The 27,699-nt window shown below is 33.7% G+C and overlaps 1 protein-coding gene across 3 annotated transcripts in view; it reads right to left on the reverse strand.

The window, feature by feature from the left end:
- The window catches only part of LOC140629033 (ubiquitin carboxyl-terminal hydrolase 9X-like), a 135,942-nt gene that overhangs the window by 73,616 nt on the left and 34,627 nt on the right, over nt 1-27,699 (reverse strand). For all 3 annotated transcript variants that reach the window (XM_072818433.1, XM_072818431.1, XM_072818432.1), the window contains 9 exons: nt 20,018-20,133; nt 19,555-19,806; nt 19,342-19,480; nt 17,449-17,601; nt 16,624-16,728; nt 8,635-8,841; nt 6,454-6,590; nt 4,465-4,598; nt 2,231-2,318 (listed from right to left, as the gene is read on the reverse strand). In XM_072818433.1, the coding sequence (XP_072674534.1) occupies nt 2,231-2,318; nt 4,465-4,598; nt 6,454-6,590; nt 8,635-8,841; nt 16,624-16,728; nt 17,449-17,601; nt 19,342-19,480; nt 19,555-19,806; nt 20,018-20,133 (1,331 nt within the window). The remainder of the gene's footprint in view (nt 1-2,230; nt 2,319-4,464; nt 4,599-6,453; nt 6,591-8,634; nt 8,842-16,623; nt 16,729-17,448; nt 17,602-19,341; nt 19,481-19,554; nt 19,807-20,017; nt 20,134-27,699) is intronic.

Genomic DNA, 27,699 nt, shown 5'->3' on the forward strand with positions numbered 1-27,699 from the left:
GTTCTCTGGAGCCTTTTATTACCATGATTATTCAAATCATTAAGTCATCATCAAGTAAAATTATGATGGTCATGCTTCAAATAGTCTCTCTCTTCAGATTCTCGCTAGCAGTTTTCTCCACCAATTGTTTACTATTTCTATGAATGATAGTGAGAGAAAACAGAAGCCAATTTTAATCTGAATACTAATTTTGTATTTAATTTAGTCAACAAAATCATAGTGGCTTCATATCCAATAGAATATGATGTATTTATTTAATTAATATTCATGGGTTTCTTCTTTTGAGTATGATAGGTCTTCATTATCTTATTTGTAAGTCTGTGTATAAAGAAGCCTTTTAGCTTTTAATTCTACCTACTAATCCTTCACATGTTCATACATAATTGAGCAACATAAAGTCCAAAATGATAAAATGCAAAAAATGCATTATTTGCAGTAAAATGCAAAACTTTTCAAACTAAGGCTCCCAGATAAGTTTGGAAAATTATTGGTATCACAGAACCACAGATTTTAAAGTCAGACACCATAGATGGAAGAATCAGTCCAGCTTTGTCATATGCAGTTATGTGATTTCAAACAAGTAATTTCTCCCACCTGAACTGCAGTCTTATTTCAAACTGGAGTAACAATGCCTCACAGAGTTGCTATTAAGACTAAAGTGATTAGTGCAAATCAAATATACAGCTACCATAAACTCTCAGTTCTTCTGCCTTTAATAAATTACACCACTAAGTATTTATAGAGCAAGAGCTATTAAGAAGTCTTCAGATTCTAATCTTTATTAATATAGTAAATAAATTCCTGTTTTTCTCTTCCAAAAGACCTAAGGGATGAAGTACACATCCATCAACAATGGCCCACTAAGGGGAGGCATATCATTTTTACCCAGGTGGTTAAAAGACGAGACACCTTGGGTAAATGTCATAAAATCTGATGAAAAATTTTTCTTGGAGATGCCTGGTTGGCTCAGCAGTTGAGCGTCTGCCTTTGGCTCAGGGCATGATCCCGGAGTTCCAGGATTGAGTCCCACATCAGGCTTCCTGAATGGAGCCTGCTTTTCCCTCTGCCTCTATGTCTCTGCCTCTCTCTCTCTCAAAAAAGAAAAAAAAAAAAAAAAAAAGGAAAAAGACAAATCTCAAGTTCAAATGCTATAAACACTTTATCTGAGTTGATGAGATTAATACAGATAAAACTGTTAAATGTAGCCATAGATTATTTAGAAAACAGACTATATATCAATCTAAATATTTCCCCATAAATTCTCACACAATTCAATAACAGAAATACACTATACAACACAGTACAAAAGGAAAATTCCCCAAAATTAATGTATGAAAATAATAAATGCAGTAGATTTATGATAAAGTCTCTTTTTCTTATAATACTTATGATTCAAATATGCTTTTTTGCAAGGATCTGGTAATTCATTCCCAAGAAGCCTCTCATTATTTAAGCTATATACATATATCCATATATACATGTTATTAAGAGCTAAAATACTGACCAATTCAGCCTAACACCAAATTTAGTTTTGCTTTTTTTTTTTTTTAAAGATAGGCAATTTTTCGTTAATCACATATGAATGTTAGTACATAACTCTTTCAACTACTTTTATTAGCCACTGTTAGAATACATAAAGCACCCAAAGCATACCAAAACCCTGTTCCTTACTGCTATGGTAGCCTTAATGAATATGTAGCTTCCTAGAACTTTTATCTTTTACTCTGAAATATGAAAATGTGTAATGAATAAACTTTTATTCCTAACATAAACTATTTCTGAAACTTAAAATGCACTATCTTCAAAAAAAAGACAAAAGTTAATGCTTAGCGATTAATTTTAAAGTATTTAATAATGAACATATAAGAAATATTAATATTACATTAACTTTTGAGGACACTTTTTATATGGGAAAATATTCAGCTGCAGGGTGGAATGGCCAGATAAGGAAGGACAGCTATAAAGAATATTAACACTATTTCTTATCTATGCCTTAAGGAGAACAGTGCTAATTGTTAATAAAACCAACCAAGCAGCCCCGCTGGCTCAGCGGTTTAGCGCCGCCTTCGGCCCAGGGCGTGATCTTGGAGACCTGGGATCAAGTCCCACGTCAGGCTCCCTGCATGGAGCCTGCTTCTCCCTCTGCCTGTGCCTCTGCCTCTCTCTCTGTATGTGTCTGTCATGAATAAATAAATAAAATCTTTTTAAAAAATAAATAAATAAATAAAACCTAAGGAAGTTAAGCCGTTCTTGGACTTCTTGAACATGGCTGTATCTACTTCCAAGTCTCACAGTTTGTGGGTCATAGTCTTCAAGGTCTGCAAATGAACAAAAATTATGCATTTAAAACACGTATATCCACATCAGTGCTGAGAAAATTATAAAGTCAGTAATTACTTATCATTATCAAGCAACTCTATAATAGTGGTATTCCATATATTCGATTTTCCCCACAAAATTAACATCTGACATAGCCAAAAGGAAAATACAATACTGAACCTGCAATCAAAAATTTTTCAGTACAACTCTTTCATTCTTCACATATACTGAAACTATCTGTGAGTATAGTTGATGATTTTTTTCCCTTCACTTTCCCCCAATACTAAAAGCATTCTTACAAGGGAAAAATATTTTAGCATAAAACGAATCACTGAGGGCATTCAAAGAAAAATCAGACGAAGGTGCTACTATATTTGATATAGTTATTAAAGTACTATTATAGTAGTTAACTAAACTATTAAAGTATAGTTATTATAGTATCTGTAGTACCAATGTCTCTAAACAGTCTCAGAACCAATTCAGCCTACCCTCAGTGGGAAATCCCATTTTTAAAACATAAAATTAATAAGTACTTTGGACTTCCCTATGAACATTATACACACTAGGTGAAAAATCCTCAGAGTTGGTGAAAAAGCAAAGCAAGACTTAAATTAAAAATACTATTTATACTTGTGTGTGAAATATTTTTTCAAAAAGGCAAAATCTATTCAGATGTATAGAAGCTTTTTCTTAAAAATCTCATAAAGCGGGATCCCTGGGTGGCGCAGCAGTTTGGCGCCTGCCTTTGGCCCAGGGCGTGATCCTGGAGACCCGGGATCGAATCCCACATCGGGCTCCCGGTGCATGGAGCCTGCTTCTCCCTCTGCCTGTGTCTCTGCCTCTCTCTCTCTCTCTCTCTCTCTGTGACTGTCATAAATAAATAAAAAAAATAAAAATTAAAAAAAAAATCTCATAAAGCTCCTTATCTCAGTATCAGGCAAAAGATTATCACAAAATGATCAGAAGGTCTGGATAAAACCTTCTGCCTGGAACCAGGTTGTTTTGTGGGTAGAACAAATGATGGGGCAATTAAATGTCTCCGAGTAGCACAGTCAACTTCAGGAATCAGAGACATTTATTTCAAAACTCTGAAGCAAGTTATAAAGGATTTGGAAATAATACAATTTCTTTTTAGTAACAAGTACTGATATGTATGTTATATACCTATTACAACTTGACCGTGTTAGTACTGATACTAAATTCGAATTCTTTTAAAATTGTTAAAGCCATCCATGTTTTCCAAATGATGTGATTTTTTTCACATCAAAAAAACTGCAACTGGATGTAACTGTGACTTGCTATAAAGATGAATATAGAATGTTTATCCATGTTATCTGGTTTTCAGTAAAGGAAGCAGACCCACATGGTATGACTGTTTTGTACTTTCCTTATGAGAAAGCATCTACAAGCAATTTTTGCACTTCTTAAGAATCATTACTTATATCAATCAAACCTTAGGCTTCCAAAATTCTAGAAAATTTTTTTCCACTACCTAAGTATTCTGGTTCTTCAGAGTACTGAACTTGAGACTAAACTCTGGACTACCACGTTAGTTGCTTTATACCTTAAATACTTTTGTCTAAAAATGTCAATTGGTGGGAGGAAAGGAGAACTTTATATAACTTTCTTTTCTGATATGTTTTCAAAGTGCAAAAACAATACAAGGAACTATTCTTTACCCAGATATATATAATTATTTACATTTTACCCATTTATTTCATCAGCATTTCCATTTTATAAGTATTTGTTCAGTTTTATTAACCAGATGAAGGTAAACTGGATACAAGTTTCTTTACTCCTTAAAATCAGATGTATTTACAAATAACAAAGATGTAACCACTGTACACTTAATCTGATTATAAGATTAATAAAGGAGTATCTGATCCACAGATATGGAAAGATAAGCACATAGTAACAGGCCTTGAAAAGCTGACCTAAAACTTAGCTGAGTGGATTTATAAGTGAATACAATTCATAAAACAAATTCACTTCCATTTTCGGATTCTTCTAAAAAGAAATATATTTTCATTTCTGAGGTAATTAACATTTTTTTTGAGGTAATTAACATTGACGATTAAAAAAAACAAACAGGGAAGGGAAGCCTATGCTGATTCCCAATGGTTAATTTTAGTTTATAATACATACCTTTAGCATATGGTCGAATATTATTCATGTAAGTCGCAAGGTTTTCTGCTACCAAAGTAACTAAGGCATGATTGTGTTGAAGCTGGTTGATTAAATCATGACGATAAAATACATGGGGACTTCGCTGAGTTTGACTAAAATGAGAAGAACTTGACAGTATAATTAGGCATGAACACTGTTTAAACTGAGAATTTACAGAGATTACCCTAATTGAGAAATTTAAAATGTTTTATAATCATAAAAAAATTTGAGCCAATATCCTCCTTTTAGGGACGGCTGGGTGTCTCAATGGTTGGGCATCTGCCTTCCACTCAGGTTGTGATCCCAAGTTCTGGGATTGAGTCCCACATCGGGTTCTCCCTCTGCCTGTGTTTCTGCCTGTGTCTCTCATGAATAAATAAGTAAAATATTAAAAAATATTTTATCCTCCTTTAACAGCAAAATATCTAGCAATTTAGAGAGAATAAACTAAGGTCTCAAATATTTATTGTAACATTCTCATCTTACATGAAAATCACCAATCTGTATTCTCCAACTTCACCCATGATACTAATCTTATATAAATATCAAAGCACAGGCATAGGGTAACTGGGTGGCTCAGTGGCTGAGTGTAAGCCTGGCTCAAGTCATGATTCCGGGGTTCCAGGATTGAGTCAGTCTCCCCACAGCAAGCCTGTTTCTTATCTTCCAATGTCTCTGCCTCTCTTTCTCTGTCTCTCATGAATAAGTCTTTAAAGAATAAAAAAATGAGTAAGTCTTTAAAACAATAAAACCACAGGCCACAGCCACAAATGTGCATGATCAACTATGAACCCTTAAAGGTTCATTCTGTTACAACACCGAATTTGTAGCATTTTGCCCGTGGATATAACCAGAAAGATACCCAGTTCCCTTTCTATTTTGCCATTATCAGTGAAAGCAATTAATGCTTACATCATTTCTAACTCACTATTAATTAAATCACCTGTCTGAAGACTGTAGTACTGCATGAATAAATAAGCAGCCAGAAAATGGGTATGTTTGATAAAAGACAAGTATGATAAATCAAAATATCCCATATTAAAAAAATTATCAAAATCTGACTTGAAAAACAAAAATGGAATTCTGAAGGGGCTTCTGAGTAGCTCAGGTGGTGAAGTGTCCAATTCTTGATTTCAACTGGGATCATCTCTAGGTCATGAAGATTGAGCCCTGTGTCAAGATCTGTGCTGGGTGGGGAGCCTGTTGAAGATTCTCTCTTCCCCTCTATCTAGCTCGCCCCTCCAAACTTTTGTGCTAGCTGGCTCTCTCTCCCTCTCTCCCTCTCAAAAAAAAAAAAAAGAAAAATCTTGTTTTACAAGAAAACTTCAAAATGGCTAAAGAATCATTTTAGGATTATTGCTAGTTAAACAAAAATGAGAGTTCACTATCGGGAATCCTAACTGTGCTATAAATACTGTTGCACTATTCCTAAACTTCATCCATGTCATTAGTTCCAAATTGCTTACAAGAAAATTAAGGGTAAATTATTCCCATAACCATAATTTAGCCTCAAGACCAAACACATTAAAATGCAACAAAAAATCAAAAACAAAAACAAAAACTTTTAAGTAAAACCTTATTTTCATAAATCACTTTTGTTATCTTGAACCCATAAGAAGGGTAAAACAAATTGAAAAGTGGGATAAATACAATCCATACCGTAAGTTTGGTGTGCCTGCTAGAATAGAAGTCTTAGGCTTGTCTGAACAAAGAGCCCAAGGCAGTATAGTATTCTTGATTCTGACACTGAACTTCTATGTGACAATGTAAAAATAACTGAACTTCTGTGTCATTAAAAAAAAAAAAAAAGGAAACAAATACAATAAAAATCCTCATATTGTTCCAAGCAAACAACAAACCCTGTTCCTATTTTCTCACTCTAGTTGTAAGATATGATATTATTGGTATGCTGTTTTCATAATAATATATACACTAAAATAAGAAAAATTTTTGTATTAAAATCCTTACCTCAAATTCTGAGGTGCTTCACCAAACAAACTACAAATTTCCCTTATTTGTTTCAGTGCAGGAATTACCCACTTATCATTTGTACGAAGTTCTTCTATAAAGCGATCTATCCATTGGATCTTCTGTGTGTCTCGATCCTTAAATACACATACAAAAAAATTAATGGTTATGTGGACTGGTATTCAGTATAATTCTGTCTTCAAATTATTTTTGAGAATTACAAAGTAGAAAAGCTTTTAAGATAAGGATAGCAAAAATTAAGAGTAACTATGTTCTTATTTTGAAATTATCACCAAAATTCTGAAGTGTAAACAAAGTACTACTACTACAAAAATTCAGTTTCCAGATTTAGATACAAATGTACCAACATATATATCCCAAGTTTAAGTATATAAACAAGAAATCTGATTTTAAAGTATATGCTTAACTGTGGAGATTTTTTTATTCTGTACTTTATAAGGTTTCCATATTATAAAACTTAGCAAAAAATACACAATCCCAACTGTTACCAAGAGTATGTTAGCAGACTTTTCTAACAGAAGCAGGGAACCTGAAAATTTACATTTTATCCAGGAAATAACATATGAAAGTATTACAAGTGAAAAATTATACACTTAATATACTTAAAATATAAATTTTATATTATATATTTTAAAATATAAGTATCTTTTACTACAATAAAAATTTTTTTAAACCTACATATGACAATGTTACAGAAAATAGATAGTACTCACCCAAGACTAAGAATGCTCAAGATGTTATAAGAATACATTTATTTTTAATATTCTGAAATGTATATTTGCTTCTTTTTATCTAATATAGCTAGTATCAGAAATTCACATTAATATTAACAAGTTTTTAGTGGGAATGATTCTAAATAGGGAAGAAATATCAACCCTGTTGTTCACTGTCTCACTTGAAGCGCATTTTTGCAAGAACATTTTAAATATTTCCATTAAATACCAAAGACATCGATAAACCAACATTTTAATAACTACACAATATGCTGAAGAGTGTATTCATGATACTAAGTGATGATCACTTTTCATTTTTTTTAAGATTTAATTAATTTATTCATGAGAGACAGAGAGAGAGAGAGAAAGAGAGACAGAGAGGCAGAGACACAGGCAGAGGAAGAAGCAGGGTCCATGCCGGGAGCCCAATATGGGACTCGATCCTGGGACTCCAGGATCATGGCCTGAGCCAAAGGTAGACGCTCAACTGCTGAGCCACCCCGGTGCCCTTCCACTTTTCATTCTTGAGGCAAATAAGGAATGATCTAGCCCATGGATGCCTGAGTGACTCAGGTGGTTAAGCATTTGACTTTAGTTTTTGGCTCAGGTCATGATCTCAAAGTGGAGAAATCAGGCTATGCATCAGGCTCAGGGCTGAACACTTAGTCTGCTAGGGATTCTCTTCCTATTCTCCTCTCCAGAAAATCCAGAAACAGGCTTGCAAATATAAGTAACAGTATATATGTGTGTGTGTGTGTGTGTGTGTGTGTGTGTGTATAGCACAAAAGTAGAAGTAATAGCAAAAAAATTACTTGAAATCAGTAAGCATAAATAGCAGAAGTTACATACAGGGAAGATACAGTGATTTACTTCTAATGAAAGCTCTATTCAGGAAATTCTGTTAGTTTTATTAGCTTTTCCTGAGTGAAGGGATCAGTAAGATCCCTTCCCTCCAAAGTCACTACCAGCTCTGATACTCTGATTCTACTTTACCATTATACACTGAACTATAATACTACTACAAAAACTTATTTTACCTATATACAAGTCTTTTTTTTATAGAGTTAAAAATGCTTAGTAAATGATATTTTAAAATTCTAAGAAGTCAAAAATAGCCAATTTTTCAAGATTACCTTAAAAACAAAAATAGTATTATTCTAAAATTAAGTCATCCTCGGGATCCCTGGGTGGCGCAGCGGTTTGGCGCCTGCCTTTGGCCCAGGGCGCGATCCTGGAGACCCGGGATCGAATCCCACATCAGGCTCCTGGTGCATGGAGCCTGCTTCTCCCTCTGCCTGTGTCTCTGCCTCTCTTTCTCTCTCTCTCTGTGACTATCATAAATAAATAAAAATTAAAAAAATAAAAAATAAAAAATAAAATTAAGTCATCCTAATTGTGAAGGAAAAATAAAGTAAGAATAAAAATGAGTAAAGAAGCACTCCTATACCTGGGAACAACTGTAATCTAGTATTTTTATGTGAGCACTGAGAGCTAAATCCATGATGTCTACAGGTACATCATCACTATGAGCCAGATTCCAAAGTAGGTTCAGGACTTTGTGAGCCATCACACCATCTTTATCATCTTCTGCAAGACGACGAATCAGCTCCAGTAGCTTTTCACGTTGCTTTTTACTTGCATTTGTCCAACTTGCCTAAAAAAAATTTTAAATTATGTAAACATCACAATTTATGCATGCTTTCATATTGAGTGATCACTGTTTTCAATATATGGTTTTAAATAACTACACTGAATTCATCACAACCAGACAACCAACAGCTTAATTAACTTAGCACTTAATTAACAATGTCTTAAAAAAAAAAAAAACTAACATATTCACAGTATTAGAATAATCTAAATTCAAGGAAAAATCCGCTATTTACAAATAACTGTCACTAAGGACTTTAAAATTCTGTATTAGAAAGATTATAAAAAGAACACCAGATAGAAATATGCTAAGAAGTCCTAAATTTCAAAACAAAACACAAACAAGTTAACTGAAAAACAGGCAAAGGACTTAGACATTTTTCTAAGGAAGATACACAAAAGATCTACTGGCACATGAAAAGATGCTCAACATTACACTAATTATTAGGGAAATAGAAATTACAATGGAATAGCACTTCACATCCATCAGTGTGGCTGTCAAAGATAAAGGAGTAAGAAGAGTTGCTGAAGATGTGGAGAAATTACAACTGTTGTGAATTGGTGGTGGGAAAGTAAAGTGGTAGAGTCACCGGAGAAAACAGTACAGAGCTTCCTCAAAAAATTAAAACACAATTAGCACATCACTCAGCAATTTTCACTTGTAGGGTATATACATACCCAAAAGAACTGAGAGCAGTCTCAGAGAGTTATCTGTACACTCATGCTCAAAGCAGCATTTTTATTCACAGCATCTAAAATCAACAAGCAATGCCAACTGTCTATCTATGAAACAATGGATAAACAAACTGTGGCATAGCCATACAATGGAATATTATTCATTTAAAAAGAAAGAAAATTCTGAAACATGTTAGTACAATTTGAATGAAAGTGGAGGACAACATAAGTGAAATAAGTCAGTCACTAAAAGATAACAAATACCATATGAATTCACTTATGAGAGGTATTAGAGCAGTCAAAATCATATAGATAGAAAGCATAAGATGGATGCCAGAGACATCAGAGATTGGGAATGAGTTACTATTATCAAATAGGTACAGAGTATCAGTTTTATAAGACAAGAGCTCCAGAAACAGACTAAATGATGCTAGTGGTTGTACATCACTACTGTATTTATACCAGTGAATCATATACAGAAAAATAGTTAAGAGGGTAAATTTCATGTCGTGTATTTTAGCATAATGAAAAAAAGAGAAAAACTATTATTTTTATTTTTGAAAAGATTTTACAGGGTCAAAAATGAGGACAGATGTTAGAATTACTAAAGACATTCAAATAGCCACATGAAAAGATACAATATAGTACAGAAAAATAAAAATTGAAACCTAAAAAATAATGTTCTTCAGGGCAGCTTGAAAATTAAGAAAGAAATGAAAAACAGAAGAGAGTAAACAGAATACAATAAATTAAACCCTAACATATCAAAAATCACATTAAACAAAAATGGTTTTAGACATCCCAGTTATAAGACTGAGCTTAAGAGAAATTATTAATATTCAAAGATATAAAGTAGGTAGTGTGGAGGTAAAAGAATGCAGAAAGATCTACAAACATTAAAGGAAAGCAAAAGTCACCACAGCAGTAACAGATAAAATAGATTTCAAAAGGGATATATAATAGTATATATATTGTAAGGGTCAGTCTACCAACAAAACATAGCAATCCAAGTGTATGAAACCTGACAAAACCTGACAATTCAAAGGTGGAATAGGCATTCCATAATTATGAGCAGAGACATCAACACCCATCTTAAATGACAGAACTAGACAAAAATCAACAAAATATTAAACTCAACAACAAAAAAGAACAGAATTTAATGAACAATTATAGAACCCCTTTACCTATCTGACAAATACACCTTCTATTCAAAATACACACCAAAAACCCCCAAGACATATATACACAATGGAATATTATTCATCCACTAGACATTTGTAATGACATGAGCTTAAGAGAGTATATGTTAAGCAAAATAAGTCTGAGAAAAGAAGTACCATATGATTTTACTCATAAGTGGAATTTAAGAAACAAAATGATCATAGAGGGAAAAAAGAGAGGCAAACCAAGAAACAGACTCCTAACTCTATACAGAACACACTGATGGTTACTGGACGGGAGGTTGAGTGAAGTGGTTGGTGATGGGAATAAAGGAGTGCACTTGTGATGAGCACTGGTGTTTTATAGAAGTGTTGGATCATTATCAATATATAATGGAAACACTATTAAAATAAAAACTTAATTAAAGATATATGTACAACACAGGAGAGGCCATTTTCTGGACCATAAAACAAACATCGATAAATCTGTTAGTGAAAACCAGACTAAATATGTTTTCAAACACAGTAGAATCAAACCTAATTATATAACCCAGTAACAAAAACAAGACAGAAAAATTTCCTAGTATGTGGAAACTAAGCAACATAGTTTTATGTTGTTGAAGAGATCTTTAAGAGATTAAAATGATAATCAACTAAAAGTAAATAAAATCACTTATTCTGTTTACATAAAATATATGCAATGATGAATGTCTGGTAAGAGGGAAGTACATATCACTAAGGATAGAGCACTAAAACAAGAAAAGCTTTAATAAGCAATTCAAACTATTCTAAGAACCTAGAAAAAGGGTGCCTGGGTGTTCAGTCAGTTAAAGTGTCTGCCTTTGGCTCAGGTCATGATCCCAGGGTTCTCGGATCTAACCCCATGTCAGGCTCCCTGCTTGGTTAGGAGCTGCTTCTCCCTTTCTCCTTTTCCACCCCTTGCTTCTTATGTCTCAAATAAATAAAATCTTGAAAAATACCCGGGAAAAAGAGCAACATAATGAGACAATGAGTAGGAAGGCAATATGAACAACAAAAAACCCCCAATAAAACCTAGCAGAAAAAAAAAAAAAAAAACCTAGCACAATTGAAAATAGAAACACAATGAGAAAATTAATCAAAGAACTGGTTCATTTGAAAGATAATAATCTGACAAATTTCTAGCATAGTAGATAAGGGCAAAAACAAGACTGCACACATTACCAAAATCAAAATGAAACCAAGATCTCACTATAGACATTAAAGGATAATAGAGAATACCAAAAACAACTTTATATACACAAAAATTACATGTAATGACATTACTTAAAAAAATGCAAATTACTACAATTCAGCTAACATAGACAATGTCAACAGAATATAACTAGGAAATTAAATTCATGATTTAAAAACTCCCAAAACCAGAATCATGAGACCCAGATGGTTTCACTGAAAACTACCATAACACTTAAAGAGGTAACACTAATATAGAATTAATTTCTTGCAGAAAAAAAAGAGAAAAACAAATTATTTTATGAAGCAGGAAATACCTATAAATACAAAAGAAAAAAAAACTACATAATTTTCTTAGACCATATACCCCTCATAGAATTTCTGAACATAGTATTAGTAAATGGAATTCAGCAACATACTAAAAAAAAATACATGACCGGGAATCCCTGGGTGGCTCAGTGGTTTAGTGCCTGCCTTCGGCCCAGGACGTAATCCTGGAGACCTGGGATCGAGCCCCACATCAATCTCCCTCTGCCTGGGTCTCTGCCTCTCTCTCTTTTCTGTGTCTTTCATGAATAAATTAAAAAAAAAAAAAAAACCACAAAAACATGACCAAGTACAGTTTATCCTAGGATGCAGTGAAATAACAAACATAATGTATCACGTATTATCAGGTAAATAAAAATTGTATACTCACATCAATCTCGAATAGAACATCTGATAAAATCCAACATCCATTAAAAAAAAAAAGTGGGAAATACCAAATGTTCATCAATTAATGAATAAATATATTGTATCTACATAACAAAACACTATTTGGTAATAGAAAGGAACACATGTCCAAACAAAATTTATGCATGTATTTTCTGAGCAGCAATATTCATATTAAACCAAAAATGGAAAAACCCAAACATCATTATTAACTGATTGATAAATGAACAAAATTGGTATATCTACACTACTGAATACACTTGTCAACAAAAAAAATCTAGTGCATGACACAGCATAAATGAACCTTGCTACCATTTGGTTAGTGAAAGAACAAGATAGGTCTAAGTGTCCTGAATAGGAAAATCCATAAAACAGAGTAGTAGGGGCAAAAGATGAAGAGGGACAAAACAAGGACTAATGTTTTATTTCAGGATAATGGAAATATCCTGTAATTAGGTAGTGGTGGTTATACCAGAATTCTGTGAATATACTGAAGCACAAGAATTGTGTTCTTTAGTGTTAATCTCTCAGTTTGCGAATATCTTTATGTTTTTGTAAAAAAGTAATCCAGAGTAAATATGCAACTACTATACAACAGAACTGCGATCTCAAAGAAACAGACTACATTTCACTCAAAAAATCCACACACCAACAATCATAGCAGCTTTACTTGTAAAAGCTCTAAATTAGAAAAACTTCATACCTCTATTTATGGGTAAGTAATTACAATGCAAATAGTTAAAAGTTGTATCATAAGTACTACTCAGCAAGAAAAGAAATAGATACATAAACCAATCTGTTATGAGCCTGCAGAGAATTATGTTGAGTGGAAGAAGTCCACGGTTTTTATACATTGTAAGATTCCATTTAGGGGTAGCCTGGTGGCTCAGCGGTTTGGTGCCGCCTTCCGCCCAGGGCCTGATCCTGGAGACCTGGGATCGAGTCCCATGTTGGGCTCCCTGTGTGGAGCCTGCTTCTCCTTCTGCCTGTGTCTCTGCCTCTCTCTCTGTGTGTCTCTCATTAATACATACATAAAATCTTTAAAAAAGGAAGGAGGGAGGGAGGGAGGGAGGGAGGGAGGGAGGGAGGGAGGGAGGGAGGGAGGGAGGAAGGAAGGAAGGAAGGAAGGAAGGAAGGAAGGAAGGAAGGAAGGAAGGAAGGAAGGAAGGAAGGAAGGAAGATTCCATTTATTTAACAATCTCAAAATGACAAAACTGTAGAAACAGATACCAAGCTTGTGGTTGCCAAGGGTCAAGGAGAAAGAAATAGGGGCAAGAGAGAACTGAGTATGGCTATAAAACAATTAATGAGGGATCCATGTGGTGATGGAAATAGAACTTTAAGTATGAACGTCAGTATTTGATTAATACTAAATTTCCACAAAATGTTTTCAATAAAAAAACCTAGAGAACATATGAAATTCTCTGTATTATTTAAGTTCACATGAACCTAAAATTTTCAAAATAAAAAATTTATAATATAAAAATAAAAGTGTTCTCTAAAGCAAGTTAATACAACACAGGGGGAGTTGTACATATTCTTTCCCTTGTATTCAGCAGTACTAGAACATAAGGAACTATGTACTAAAAAAAATTAAAATGATAAATACAGGACTTTTTTTTTTTAAAGATTTTATTTACTTATTCATAGAGACACAAAGAGAGAGAGAGGCAGAGACACAGGCAGAGGGAGAAGCAAGCTCCATGCAGGGAGCCTGATGTGGGACTCGATCCCAGGTCTCCAGGACACACCCTAGACTGAAAGCAGCGCTAAACTGCTGAGGCACACAGGCTGGCCAAATATGGGACTTCTAGGAAGACCACTTGAGTGCCTGCTTCTAAATTGTTCTAGCTCCTAAAAAGTTCCCTCTGAAATAATTAAGGAAAACAAAAATGACCTATGATTTTGGAAAATGATTATTATCACATATATTATAAGAACAAAATAAATTAAGTGGACATCCATAGAATCAAAAGAGGATTAAAACAAACTAACCAATCATACAGTTGGGATCATATTTGATTTCTCAAAGTACTAATAAACTATGAGAAAATATTTTAGTCAATATGAACAATCAGATGTGCAAGATACTTAGGAATAATAAAAAGGAAAACAGGATGCCTGGGTGGTTAAGTATCTGACTCCTCCTTTCACCTCAGGTCATGATCTCAGGGTCAGGGGTCAAGCCTCTTGCTGAGTGAGGAGCCTGTATAATATTTGTTTGTCTTCCACCCTGTGCTCTCCCTCCCTCCCTCTCTTAAAAAAAGGGAGTAATCAAATAAGAAAAATAAACAAGTAAAAGATAATAATAATTACTCACTGGAAAGGAGACACACAGTTCAAAAGTACGAAAAAAAAAGTTCAATCTTCTTATCAGTAAGAATATGAAAAACAATAACAAAGAATTTCAAACCATGAGGACTGTGATAAATTAACAATTCTGACAGAAACTACTGTCATGGACTGTAAATTAACATACTCTGGTAGATGAAGACTTACAAAGAACTCAAATTATTTATATACCACCCTTTGGGCACTAACAAAAGCAAGTAAGACTTGTGACAAATAGGTCAGGATCATTTAGTTACAATCCACAAAGAACTGTTGGGTAACCTACACTTCATGTTTTAAGTGCTATTACTGAGACCTTTCTTTTTTATGTAAGATTTTTCAATCACAATAAATCATACCACACATCTCAAAATATGCTTTTAGCTGAATAACTAATATTTAGTAAACACCTGATGAGTCAATAGGACCATGCATAAATGATGAAATTTTTATTATGATTATAGTTGGAGAATCATGACAGCATTAGAAATAAAAAGAGGAAAAACTGATACTTCTCCATCTTTCTGTCACTATGGCTATTACAGATACACCACCATTTCAGAAGTTCTCTGAAACTAATCTTTGCAGTATCCACAATAACTTCCCAATATTGATTTCCTTTATGGCCTTTGATATATTCAGTGGATTTAAAAAATACATAAGATTTCATCACATTACTAAGATTCACCCATTGTTGAATTCCTCTAATATATTAATTTTCACTGTTGTGTAGCACTCCACATTCTATATTTATCCTTTTAATACTCATTAACACTTGGTTCTTTCTAGTTTAGATCTAAAACAAATAAGTTGCTATAGACTTTCTTTTAAATAAAGATACTTTTAAGTAATATCACACCTAACCTGGGGCTTGAATTTACAACCCCCAAGAACAATAGTTATGTGCTGTACCACAAACTGATCCAGCCAGGCACCCCACTAAAGATTTTTGAACATTTATTCTGGTACACATATGAAGAATTTCTCAAGGGCAAACAAACATTCCCAAATACAACAGGTCTGTCAGAGAACACAAAAATACAAATTTTGACAGATAATGTCAAACGATTCTCTCATTTACTATGCCAACTAAAGTTACCAACAGCAATGCAAATTTTCAACAAGAAATCTTGTGATTCTAATGCCTGTGGCAGGTGACTAGAGTATTTATGAATAATGGCACATGATTTTATCTTTCTGATCTACAAATTGTCTAACCAACTCTGCAAACTACAGAAACTGAATATAAAAAGTGCCCTATTAATGCAGATAGAATGTCAGAAACTCTTGAGTTCTTTCTGAATATTATTTCTATGGTTTATATACATTATCCCAGAGAACCATGGTAATTTAGTGTATTCTTTTATCTCTATATTTACTATAAACATCTATTTTAATATAGCCAATAACATTCACCTGCATTTTCAAATGCAAAAGTATATACAAATAAAAGCTGCCACAGGAAGTTAATTAAATTAAGTGAAATTACCGGTGTTAAAAAACAGTATTATTCTGTGATGGAAATTTAACTATAATAAAAACTAATATTAAATCCTGACCAAAACATACAATAACCAATTCTCCATCAAAGATTCTTCAGTAAAACTTATCAGCAAGATGTATTGGCTAAACACAAATATATCTAATTAATTAAATCTACTTAAGGTGAAATGGTTCTACTTTACTATCTGAATTACTACCTTAAAGCAATCAAAAAGATGATCAAGTTGTTCAGGAGAAAAATCCCAAGCCAACTTTGCCAGCAGGTCATGTACATTCTTCACAATGGCTTCATGTTTCCCTGCCTGTTGAAAACAATTATGAAATATGTCAAAGTAAACAAAAAGAATCACTGTGTACTTCAGTTTAAATAAAGAAATGAACTAAATGAAATGAAATATAGTAATTTAAGTAGCATTATTGTGTCCACTTCCATTAATAAATAAAATCCTTCCACTGGCTTTATCTGAGGTTTTAGAATTCTTTGCTTTAGAGCGCCCACGTATATCATTTTATACTCAAAATCTTGTAATATGGCAAGTACCAATAAATGGTAGTGCACTTTCAGAATTCAAATGAAAATTTGATATAGTTATGTTTCTAAATAAAATGAAGAGAAAATAAGGCAAAAGAGTGAATTATCTCAAAACTAAAAACTTAAATTTAAATGTTCAATGATGGCAAGACTGGGTATTTTTTTAGTTCTTTTAAAAGAGTGGGCTGGGCAGGACTCTTATCTTAGTAATACTTCCCAACTTATTCATGAAAAAAAATATCCTTCTGACATTTGTTTCTTCATATAATTTGTAAGGGAAAAACACCAAATTTATTATTTTTATAAGTCTGAAATATAATTATTATATAATTTATGATTTACACCTGGCTTATTTAAAACTATTAACAGAATTTTATATATATCAAGAGTTAAGCTTAAAAAAGTCAAGTAATACAATATTACTGCCACCACACAATATTTAATTTTTAGTGTGCTTCTTAAAAAATAGCTACCATCTTAAATTCCTTACTTGTGCTGCCCAGATATTATCAAGATCCTGTAATGTAAGTGCTTTTTCTTTAATCACAAAACGAAGAATCTTCTCTAGCTTTTCCACATACTGAGGTTGATGAAGACTATCTCTCAAGACTATGGATAAAATATTGTTCTGTTGTATCCATTCCTAAATGTAATAAAAATTTGTTTCAAATAGGAGCTAAAAAAGTAGGATAGGCAACTTCAGTCAAAAGGTACATAATTATAATTACAAGATAAAGAACTACTGAAAACCAAAGTGTACATGGTATCAATATTCAACAAAGCTTTGTGATATTCAAATAGTAAGAGGAAAGTGAAGAGGGAGAGAGAAAAGGCAGCTCCCTAAAAAGGAGCCTGATCCTGGGAATTTCAGGTCATGATCTGAGCTGAAGGTAGATGCTTAATCGAATAAACCACCCAGGCACTCCCAGAGAGCATATACTAAGAGTTCTCCCAAGAAGGATAAAAATATTTTTTCCTAAAAAAAAAAAAAAAAAAAAAAAATCTATGCAATATGATAGATGTTAACTAAATTTATTGAGGTAATCATTTGACAACACAGGTTTGAAATGCATTGAGTCCATGCATATACACATTTATTTTCTCTTCCATAAAGAAGAATAAGATTTTAGTATTTTTTTCTAGATTATTCTAAGAATATATATTATATAACACACATAAAAAATTTGCTAACAATTTTATGTAATAAATAAGGCTTTTAGTATAAAGCTTTGGTGTTAACATTTTGTAAGAGGATTTTTTTCTTTTTAATATTTTATTTATTCATGAGAGACAGAGAAAACAGAGAGAGAGAGACACAGACAGAGAGAGAAGCAAGCTCCTCGCAGGATGCCGGATGTGAGACTCGATCCCTGGACCCGGGATCAATGTCCTGAGCTGAAGGCATATATACTCAACTGATGAGCCACCCAGGCATCTCTATATGAGGATTTTCAATCATGCAGGGGGTCAATACCTATAATCTCCACACTGTTTAAAGGTCTTACATTTATACACAATTATAGAATTTGTATTAAATTTATACATAATTATATCTATCAATTACACCTCAAAAAACTGGAAAAAATAAAAATATAGCTCAGATTTCTGAATAACATTTTTGGATATTTAGAAGACTAAATCATAAAAAAAAAAAAAAGAAGACTAAATCATGTTTACATTTACAAATTATAACACATTAATACTAACATGTTTATGTATTGTTTTAATACAAAACTATCCAATACTACACAGAATCCAACATTGCCCACAAATTGCTCCCAGATGGGGATGCCAGGTTGGCTCAGTCAGTTAAATGTCTGCCTTCAGGTTAGGTCACAACCCCTGGGTCCTGGATTTGAGCCCCACATTGGGCTGCCTGCTCAGTGGGGAGTCTACTTCTCCCTTTCCCTGTTACTCCCTGCTTGTGTGCTCACTCTCTCTGACAACCAAAATATTTTTTAAAAGTTCAAAAAATCATGATAAAACATTACATCAGATGTTTTATTACATTAGTTATAAGTCTCATTATAGAATTTTAAAATCTAACTGGTATGTTTCCATAATGCCAACTCATTCACTAGATTCCATGTCTACCCATTTACCTCCTGCATTTCAACAACCTACCAAACTATAATTGCATCATTAATACCTGAATTCAACGACAGTGAAGTTACCAAAGACAAAAGTAAGTTAACCTATCACTTCCAAATAAGAAATCATTTGTTATCACCATTATAAAAGCAGTGTAGGCTTTAAAGGTTATAAATCAACCTCCCAATTTCAGAGTTACTTTTTGTTATTATTACATTTAACACTAATCAGGGGTAATCTAGTTTTCCTTACGCAGATTCTTATTCATAAAAGAAAAATCAAAGGGGCTTACTGCCATTCGCTCAGCTGTCAGCCATTCTTCCTCCTCAGGATTACCATGCCGATGAGTATAATATGACACACTAGATATTACTTTGTTAATTTCATTCAGTGCATTCATCTTTCCATTAAAAGAAGAAATCTGCAACAATCTACAAGAGAAATTTTGGTTAAGCTTCATTTGAAAAGACAAGCAAATAATTATTTAAAGAGAGAAGTATTTTACCTGAGTATCATTTTCAACCTAAAAATTTCTAAATTTTTTACAGTCTCTTCTTGTCCTGGAATCCTTGAAGCTAAATTCTTCAGAGACTTAATAATCATTGAAAGGGCATCATTTTTTGTTTCATTCTTTGCTTCTTTTTTAAGTTCTTCATCAGTTAAATTTCCTAAAAACTGTGGAACTATTTCTATAATTGGAATGAAGTATTTTTTCACTGTATGTTGACTGAGAAACTCATAGCATTGTCCAAATGGTCTGAAATAAGGAAAAAACAAAATTTCTACTAGTATTTGTATTATACCAACACTTCTTTTTTAGTTTTAATATTTGTGAATGTCATATCACCAATTTGAAATAACTGAAATTTAATGACTTTTAGAGCAATAAAATAAGTATACTAATATTAAGTTTAAAAATATAACTTACTTAAAAGATGTATATATGTATATATAGGTATAAAACTTACTTAATAAGAGCTGCAATTATTTGAACACTTAATGCTGATCCATTAATAAAACGATCATGCAAAATCTGGAACCCATTCAATGTGCCAAATTTATTGATAAGATCCACTAGCCAACCCTGTAACACAGGTAATGCCAAGAATTAATTCTTTCCTGTAATAAAAATTTTATAAGTTATATCTGGAATATATGCTTGAAGTCAGTCAGAAATATTCAATAAAATAACTGCAAGACATTATCTTTAAAAATAAAAAATATTTTAATTATATAGTCATTCATATATTATGGAAACTTAAAATTTTTTTTCTATTATTAATTTTGTTCCCTGTATCCCTGGAGTCAGAATCAGCACAAGCTGCACTTACAAAGTAGCTTATAGGGGCAGAGCTGTTATTTATTCATTTCCCATACAAATTAAGTGAAGCTTGTAGAACTATCTAAAACCATATTTATATGTAAGAATGTAGAATAAACTTAAAAGCTATAGAAGTATAAAATCAAACATGTAAATACAAACGCATAACAAAAGATCATTAAATCTTCTAAAAAAGCCAGTTTAGGAGAAAATAAATAAAAAAACAAAAATCAGAAACAGGTATTTCTAATCCCAGAGGCAGTAATAAATTCTACATTTAAAAATAACAACAACAAAAATTATTCAGGGGGCACCTGGATAGTTCAGTGTCTGATTCTTAATCTCAGCTTAGGTTCTGATCTTGGGATTCTGAATTCAAGCCCTATCGGGCTCTATGCTGGAAGTAGAGTCTACTTAAATCACAACAAAATACAAAAAAAAAATATTCAGAAGTAACAGAAATCTGTTACAAGAAGAAAACATCTGTGTATCCTAATGCTAAATTTGATATTTTAAAACCTCCATTAAAACAATTATTTCATTTCTGAATAAATTCAGTATACTATTTCTTATCTTTACATTTGGTTTAAAAGGTTAAACTGAGGATTGGCAAGAGCTAGTTGTGAGATTAGGAAGCTCCAAAGTCAAAAAAAAAAAAAAAAAAGAAAGGGAAGCTCCAAAGTCCTACTGATATGAAACAAGTTTATTTCCAGGATTTCTGAAAATCAGTCCATAGTTTATACGAACCACGCAGCCCCTAAATCAAAAACAATCACATTCAAAGGAGATAGGTATTTTTAAAATATATTTTTTATTGAAGTTTGATTTACCAACGTATAGTCTAACACTCAGTGCTCATCCCATCAAGTGGCCCCCTCAGTGGTAGGCAATTTCATTGTGTTTTACTCATCCATGCCTACTCCTCTAGAGCAGTACATTTTAGAATCCTCAAATCCCTTACATGAACTGCAGAGAGCAAAGAGGACTAAATCTGTAACATTAGAACCTATCTGTAAGCTGACTGAGAGATTGCTCTGTGTCACCATTTTGGAGGTCAGAAAAATAAAACTGGTTTGAAACTCAGGTTAGGGGATATCCATGGGAAGAAGCAGACATAGTTCGTTACAAATGGCTAAATACAGGTCACCAGCCTCCTGAGGCCAATGACAGAAATACAGTAGAACTCTTAAGGACCCAAGAAGCAGGGACGAGATGCTTAGGGGAATTAAGATGTGTAAAAACAGGGGATCCCTGGATGGCTCAGCGGTTTGACGCCTGCCTTTGGCCCAGGGCACGATCCTGGAGTCCCGGGATCGAATCCCACATCGGGCTCCTGGCATGGAGCCTGCTTCTCCCTCTGCCTATGTCTCTGCCTCATTCTCTCTCTGTGTCTATTATATAAATAAATAAATAAATAAATCTTTAAAAAAAAAAAGAAGATGTGTAAAAACAATTGTGTACAAGGATGGAAAAAGTACTTTCATGGCTCAGTAGATACATATCTAGCAGAGGCTCAGAAGATCTTAAGTCTTTATACTGATTTCATTAACAAAGGTCCTCCCTTGCAAGTAATCAGTAAATCATTCTGCAAAGCCTAGAAATAATACCAAAGGATGTTTCAAATGCTTCATTTTCAGCAAAAGATCACAGACACAGATAGAAAACAGGGAACTTGGCCAATATAATGGCAAAAATTAATTCCCAGAAACTATCTTTGGAGAAACAGAGATCTTGACCTCGCCTGACAAAACCTTAAAATTGCCTAAATATGCTCAAAGTGTAAAGGAAGACACAAAAATAAAAAAGGAACATGGTATATGAACAAAATGAGAATACCAAAAGAGACAGAAATTATAAAAAAAGAATCAATGGAGCATTATGGAGATAAAAATTCAGTAACTGAACAGAAAAATTCACTTGTAGGATTCAACAACTGACTCAAACACGCAGAAGAAAGCATCTGAACTTGAAGACAGATCAGCTGAAGTTATCAAGTCTAAAGGGGGGGGTGTGTCTAAAATGCCTATGGGGCTTATTAGGACACCATCAAGGGCTGAAATAACCCAATTTAAATAGAAAAGAGCAGAGAGAAAGAGAAAAAAAAAAAAGAAAGAAAAAGAAAAGAACATAGAGTTTATAAAGAAATAACGGCACCAAACAACCCAAATCTGAGGAAACACAAGGAGCTCCATAAACCCCAAGAAGGATAAACCCAGAGACCCAAACCAAGACACATGATAATCAAACTAACTAAAATCAAGGACATGGAGAGAATCTAAAGTAATAAAGTAATGACTCTTTACATACAGAAGATCTTCAGTAACATAATCAGCTGATTTCTCAGGAGAAACTTCAGGCCAGCACTTATTTAAAGTGTTAAAAGGAAAACTGTCAAAGAACTATTAGTCTGGGAAAAAAAAAAAAAAAAACACTTCAAAGAGGAAGAAATCAGGACATTCTCAGACAAAACTTGAAGTCTCATTACCACTAAATCTGCTCTAGAATAAACTCTAAATGGAGTCTATAACACAAGTCAAAAGGAGACCTGACAGTGACTTCTACCTATAGAGTAATGTATTTTTTAAAAACCCCTGCAAATAAATAGTTAGACAAATCTAAAAACCAATACTATTCTGATTTTGGCATGTAACTTTACTGTTCTATTCTTCTCCAAATTTTTAAAAGGCAAAATTATGACTATTTTAAATCCATTAATGGATACAAATATACAAAGAATAATTCGTAACATCAGTAACAAAAGTAGGGAGAGAACTGGCTTCTATTGGCAACTAAATTAAAGATAGTATCAGTTTAGACCAGACTATTACAACTTTAGAGTGTTGTATTTAATCCACACAGCACAGGGTGAACACATATACCCAAATGGGAAGGAAATGAAAACACGTCACTACAAAAAAAGTCAAATGAATAAACGAAAGTCAGTAAGGAAGGATATAATGCACGACAAAATTATTGTAAGGTATATAGAAAACAAAATGGTACTGGTACATCTTTCCTATCAGTATAACTACACTGAATATAAAGATTATACTTTAAAAAAATTATTTATTCATGAGAGACTAGAGAGAGAGAGAGAGAGAGAGAGAGAGGCAGAGGCAGAGGAAGAAGCAGGCTCCATGCAGGGAGTCCAACGTGGGATTTGATCCTGGGTCTCAAGGATGACGCCCTGGGCTGAAGGCGGCACTAAACCGCTGAGCCACCCAGGCTTCCCAAATAAAATCTTAAAAAATACACACGCACACAAGCTGAACAGTAAGAAACCAGGATCCAGAGGAATTTAAGTGGCTGTCAGTTAGGTGTTCAATTATTGATTTTTGCTCAGGTGTGTGAGGTGGGTGCCCACATCAGACTCCATGCTCCATGTGGAGTGTGCCTAGTATATGCTCTCTCCCTCTGCCTTCCCCCCAACCTGCACTCTCTCATTCTCAAAAGAAATAAAAATCTTTAAAAAAAAAAAAAAAAAAGAGGAGGAAGAGGAAGATGAAACCAGGATCCAATGCACACTAAGAGTCACTTTATTGTTTAAAGATTTTATTTATTTGTGAGAGACACTGAGAGAGAGGCAGAGATAGAGGCAGAGGAAGAAGTAGGCTCCCACTGAGGAGCCCAATGGGGGACTCAACCAAGATCATGCCCTGAGCTGAAGGCAGACGCTCAACCACTGAGCCACCCAAGTATCCCTAAAGAGTCACTTTAGATCTAACAATATGTATAGTATAAAAGTAAAAAAAATGGGAAAATATATTTTATGCAGATAGTAACCAAAAAACAAGAGGAATGGCTATCAAACAAAATGGACTGGGGTAAGCCAAAAACTGTGGTAAGAAACAAGACATTATGCAATAATTAAAGGTCAATTCACCAAGAAGATGTATAACAATCTTAAGTATCAATGCACTAGACCTTCAGAATTCTTAACTATATGAATCAACTATTGACAGACAAATTGAAGAAAGTTTTCGAATACTGCTTGGAGACTTCAATACTGCATTTCTAATAAAAGAACTCAACAGAAGAAAATAAGCAAAACACTGTCTTCCAGAACACCACAGAACGACCAAACCTTGCAGACATACATAACATTACACTCAATAAGGGCAAAATACATATTCTTCCTAAGTACACGTGAAATATTCTGCAGAAACAAAAAGGGTAAAATCAGGGGCGCCTTGGTAGCTCAGTCAGTTAAGCATCTGCCTCCAACTAGGTTCATGATCTCAGGGTCCTAGGATAAAACCTCGTATCCAGCTCCCTGCTCAGTGGAGAGTCTGCCTCTCCTTTTCCCTGGCCATAAGCCCCCCACCACTTGTGAATCAAACAGAATCAAATAAAAAAAAAAAGGTAAAATAAAGTAAAATAAAGAGTAAAATCACAGAAATCATCTTTTCAGATTATAATAAATGGAATTAGAAATCAGTAACAGAAGAAAATCTGGAAAATCCACAAAGTTGCAGAAATAAAACTCTTAACCAATTGGTCACAGAGGAATCTGTGCCAAAAGGGAAATTGCTGGTGTTGTTTATTTTAAAAATATTTTTATTTATTTATTCAGGAGAGACGCTGAGAGAGAGAGAGAGAGAGAGAGAGAGAGAGAGAGAAGGCACAGAGAGAGAAGCAGGCTTCATGGAGGGAGCCTGACTTGGGACTCAATCCCCGGGACGCGGGATCATGACTGCAGCTGAAGGCAGATGCTAAACCACAGAGAAACCCTGGCATCTCAGAAAATTTGAAGTTTTAAATATATTTTAAAAAATTTTTAAAGGATTAAGTCAACAATGTAACTTCTCACTTTAAGGGGAACTATGAAAGAGAATATCAAACTAAATTCAAAACTAGCATAATGTAAAGTTAGACCACAGATAAACAATACAGAGAACAGAAAAACAGAGAAAGAGGGAAAGGAAAATTAAAAAAAAAAAAAACAAAAACAAAACCCAAAACACCCTCAACCAAAGTCAGAAATCAAAGAGGACTTTACTATAGAGTTCACAGAAACAAATAAGATCAGAAAGCACTATGAACAACTGTACTGAAAGTACTATGAATAAATGTCAACAAACTGGTTAGCCTAAATAAAATTGACAGATTTCTAGAACACACAACTTATACCTCAACTGATCAGAAAGAAACAGAATCTGAACATGCTTATAATTAGTAAGGAACCAAAGCTTTCCTACAAAGAAAAACAAGGGACCAAATGGCTTCACTGGAAAGTTCTAGAAAGCACTTAAGGAAGAGTTAACACCAATATTCTCAAGTTTTTCCAAAAGAGTGAAAAGGAAGGAACATATCTGAATTCATTTTTAAGAGATCAGGATTATTCTGATACCAGAGCCAGACAAAGGCTTTACAGACTAATCCTAATGAACATTGATATAAAACGCCTCAACAATATACAAAGCAACATGAACAAGTAGATGTTTCTCCCTGGAAGACAAAGATGTCTTAGTATACAAAAACCAACCAATGTAACATACACTACGTTCCTAGAATCAAAGAAAAAAAGCCCCACATAATCTCAATTCATGTTGAATTTTACCCAAAATTTTATCCAAAACAGTAAAAACACTGAACCAAGAACAAAAAAAAAAATTACCTCAAAATAACAAAGGCTACATATGAAAAACCTGTATCAAACATCAAAATCAATTTGAAATAGTGAAAGATTTTCCTCAAAGATTAGGAACAGGGATCCCTGGGTGGCGCAGCGGTTTAGCGCCTGCCTTTGGCCCAGGGCGTGATCCTGGAGACCCGGGATCGAATCCCATATCAGGCTCCCGGTGCATGGAGCCTGCTTCTCCCTCTGCCTGTGTCTCTGCCTCTCTCTCTCTCTCTGTGACTATCATACATAAATAAATAAATATTAAAAAAAAAAATTTAAAAAAAAAAAAAAAAAAAAAAAGATTAGGAACAAAATAAGGATGCCAGTCCTGACCAATCTACTCATCATGATACTAAAGTCCTAACCATATTAGACCAAAAAACAGAAATGAGACACATACAAATTGGTAATAAAACAGTAAAATCATAAAAATTATAAAATTATCTGTGTAGGCACTTATTTCACATCATAGGTATTTTGTGCTGTTGTTAGTTTTTGGATTCTGTTTATATGTCCTATGTTTGACACACACTAATGCTATGCTTTCTGCTTCTACTGCTAAGAAGTTCCTTCAATGTGTTCAAATATTAATCAAAATGAATACAGTCTTGGGATGCCTGGCTTCTACCTCTGCTTGTGTCTCTGCCACTCTCTCTCCGTGTCTCTAAAGAATAAATAAATAAAATCTTTAAAAAAAAAAATACAGTCTTTCTGAGACACTAAGAAGTCATTAAAATGACATATACACTAAGATATTAGAATGTACATATGCCAAACAGGGAGCCTTCTTTATAGCCTGGTTTGCTAATTCAGTGCTTTTGGCTGATTTCTAATATATCATTAATTTCCTACTGTGCTTTCTTGAAATTACTTACAATTTGGGCAGACCATATCTTTTTTGCAAAATGAATATAAATTGAAAGATTATTTATTTAACTTAAAATTCAGATGCTAATCAAAACTAAGATTTCCGGGATCCCTGGGTGGCTCAGCGGTTTAGCACCGCCTTCAGTCCAGGGTGTGATCCTGGAGACCTGGGATCGAGTCCCACATCAGGCTCCCTACATGAAGCCTGCTTCTCCCTCTGCCTGTGTCTCTGCTTCTCTGTATCTCTCATGAGTAAATAAATAAAAATCTTTAAAAAACAAAACTAAGATTTCCTCATAAGAAATCAAATTCATTTTATTTTAATAAATGTGCCTGGATGGTTCAGTTGATTAGGCGTCTGCCTTCAGCTCAGGTCATGATCCCAGGCTCTTGGGATCAAGCCTCAAGTTGGGCTCCCTGCTTAGCAATAAGTCGGCTTCTCTCTTTACCCCTACCTCTCCCCCTGCTTGTGCTCTGTTTCTGTCTCAAATGAAAAAAAACAGAATCTTAAAAAAAGAAAAAGAAAAAGGAAAAGAAAAAAGAAAAAAAGAAAGAAATGCCTGACAATATTTCACGAAATAGTAAAAATTTATTTACATGGCCTGTCATAAATGTATGTTTTTGCTATTAAATATACACCTAAGTATAAAGTATACAGCCCATGCTTTTGATTTACAGCAATTATATTGTCTAAAGCTACTTTGAACACTGACAGAGCAAAAGAGCAAATCTTGCACCTTGTTACTAGGGTAACTAAAGTGTTCTAATATGACCATATTCATCAACTGTTCAACCTAATATAACCTTTGATCAGGAATGACTTTAGTGCTGCTGCCCCT

Source organism: Canis lupus, chromosome Y (assembly GCF_048164855.1).
Source record: "Canis lupus baileyi chromosome Y, mCanLup2.hap1, whole genome shotgun sequence".
Taxonomy (NCBI): domain Eukaryota; kingdom Metazoa; phylum Chordata; class Mammalia; order Carnivora; family Canidae; genus Canis; species Canis lupus.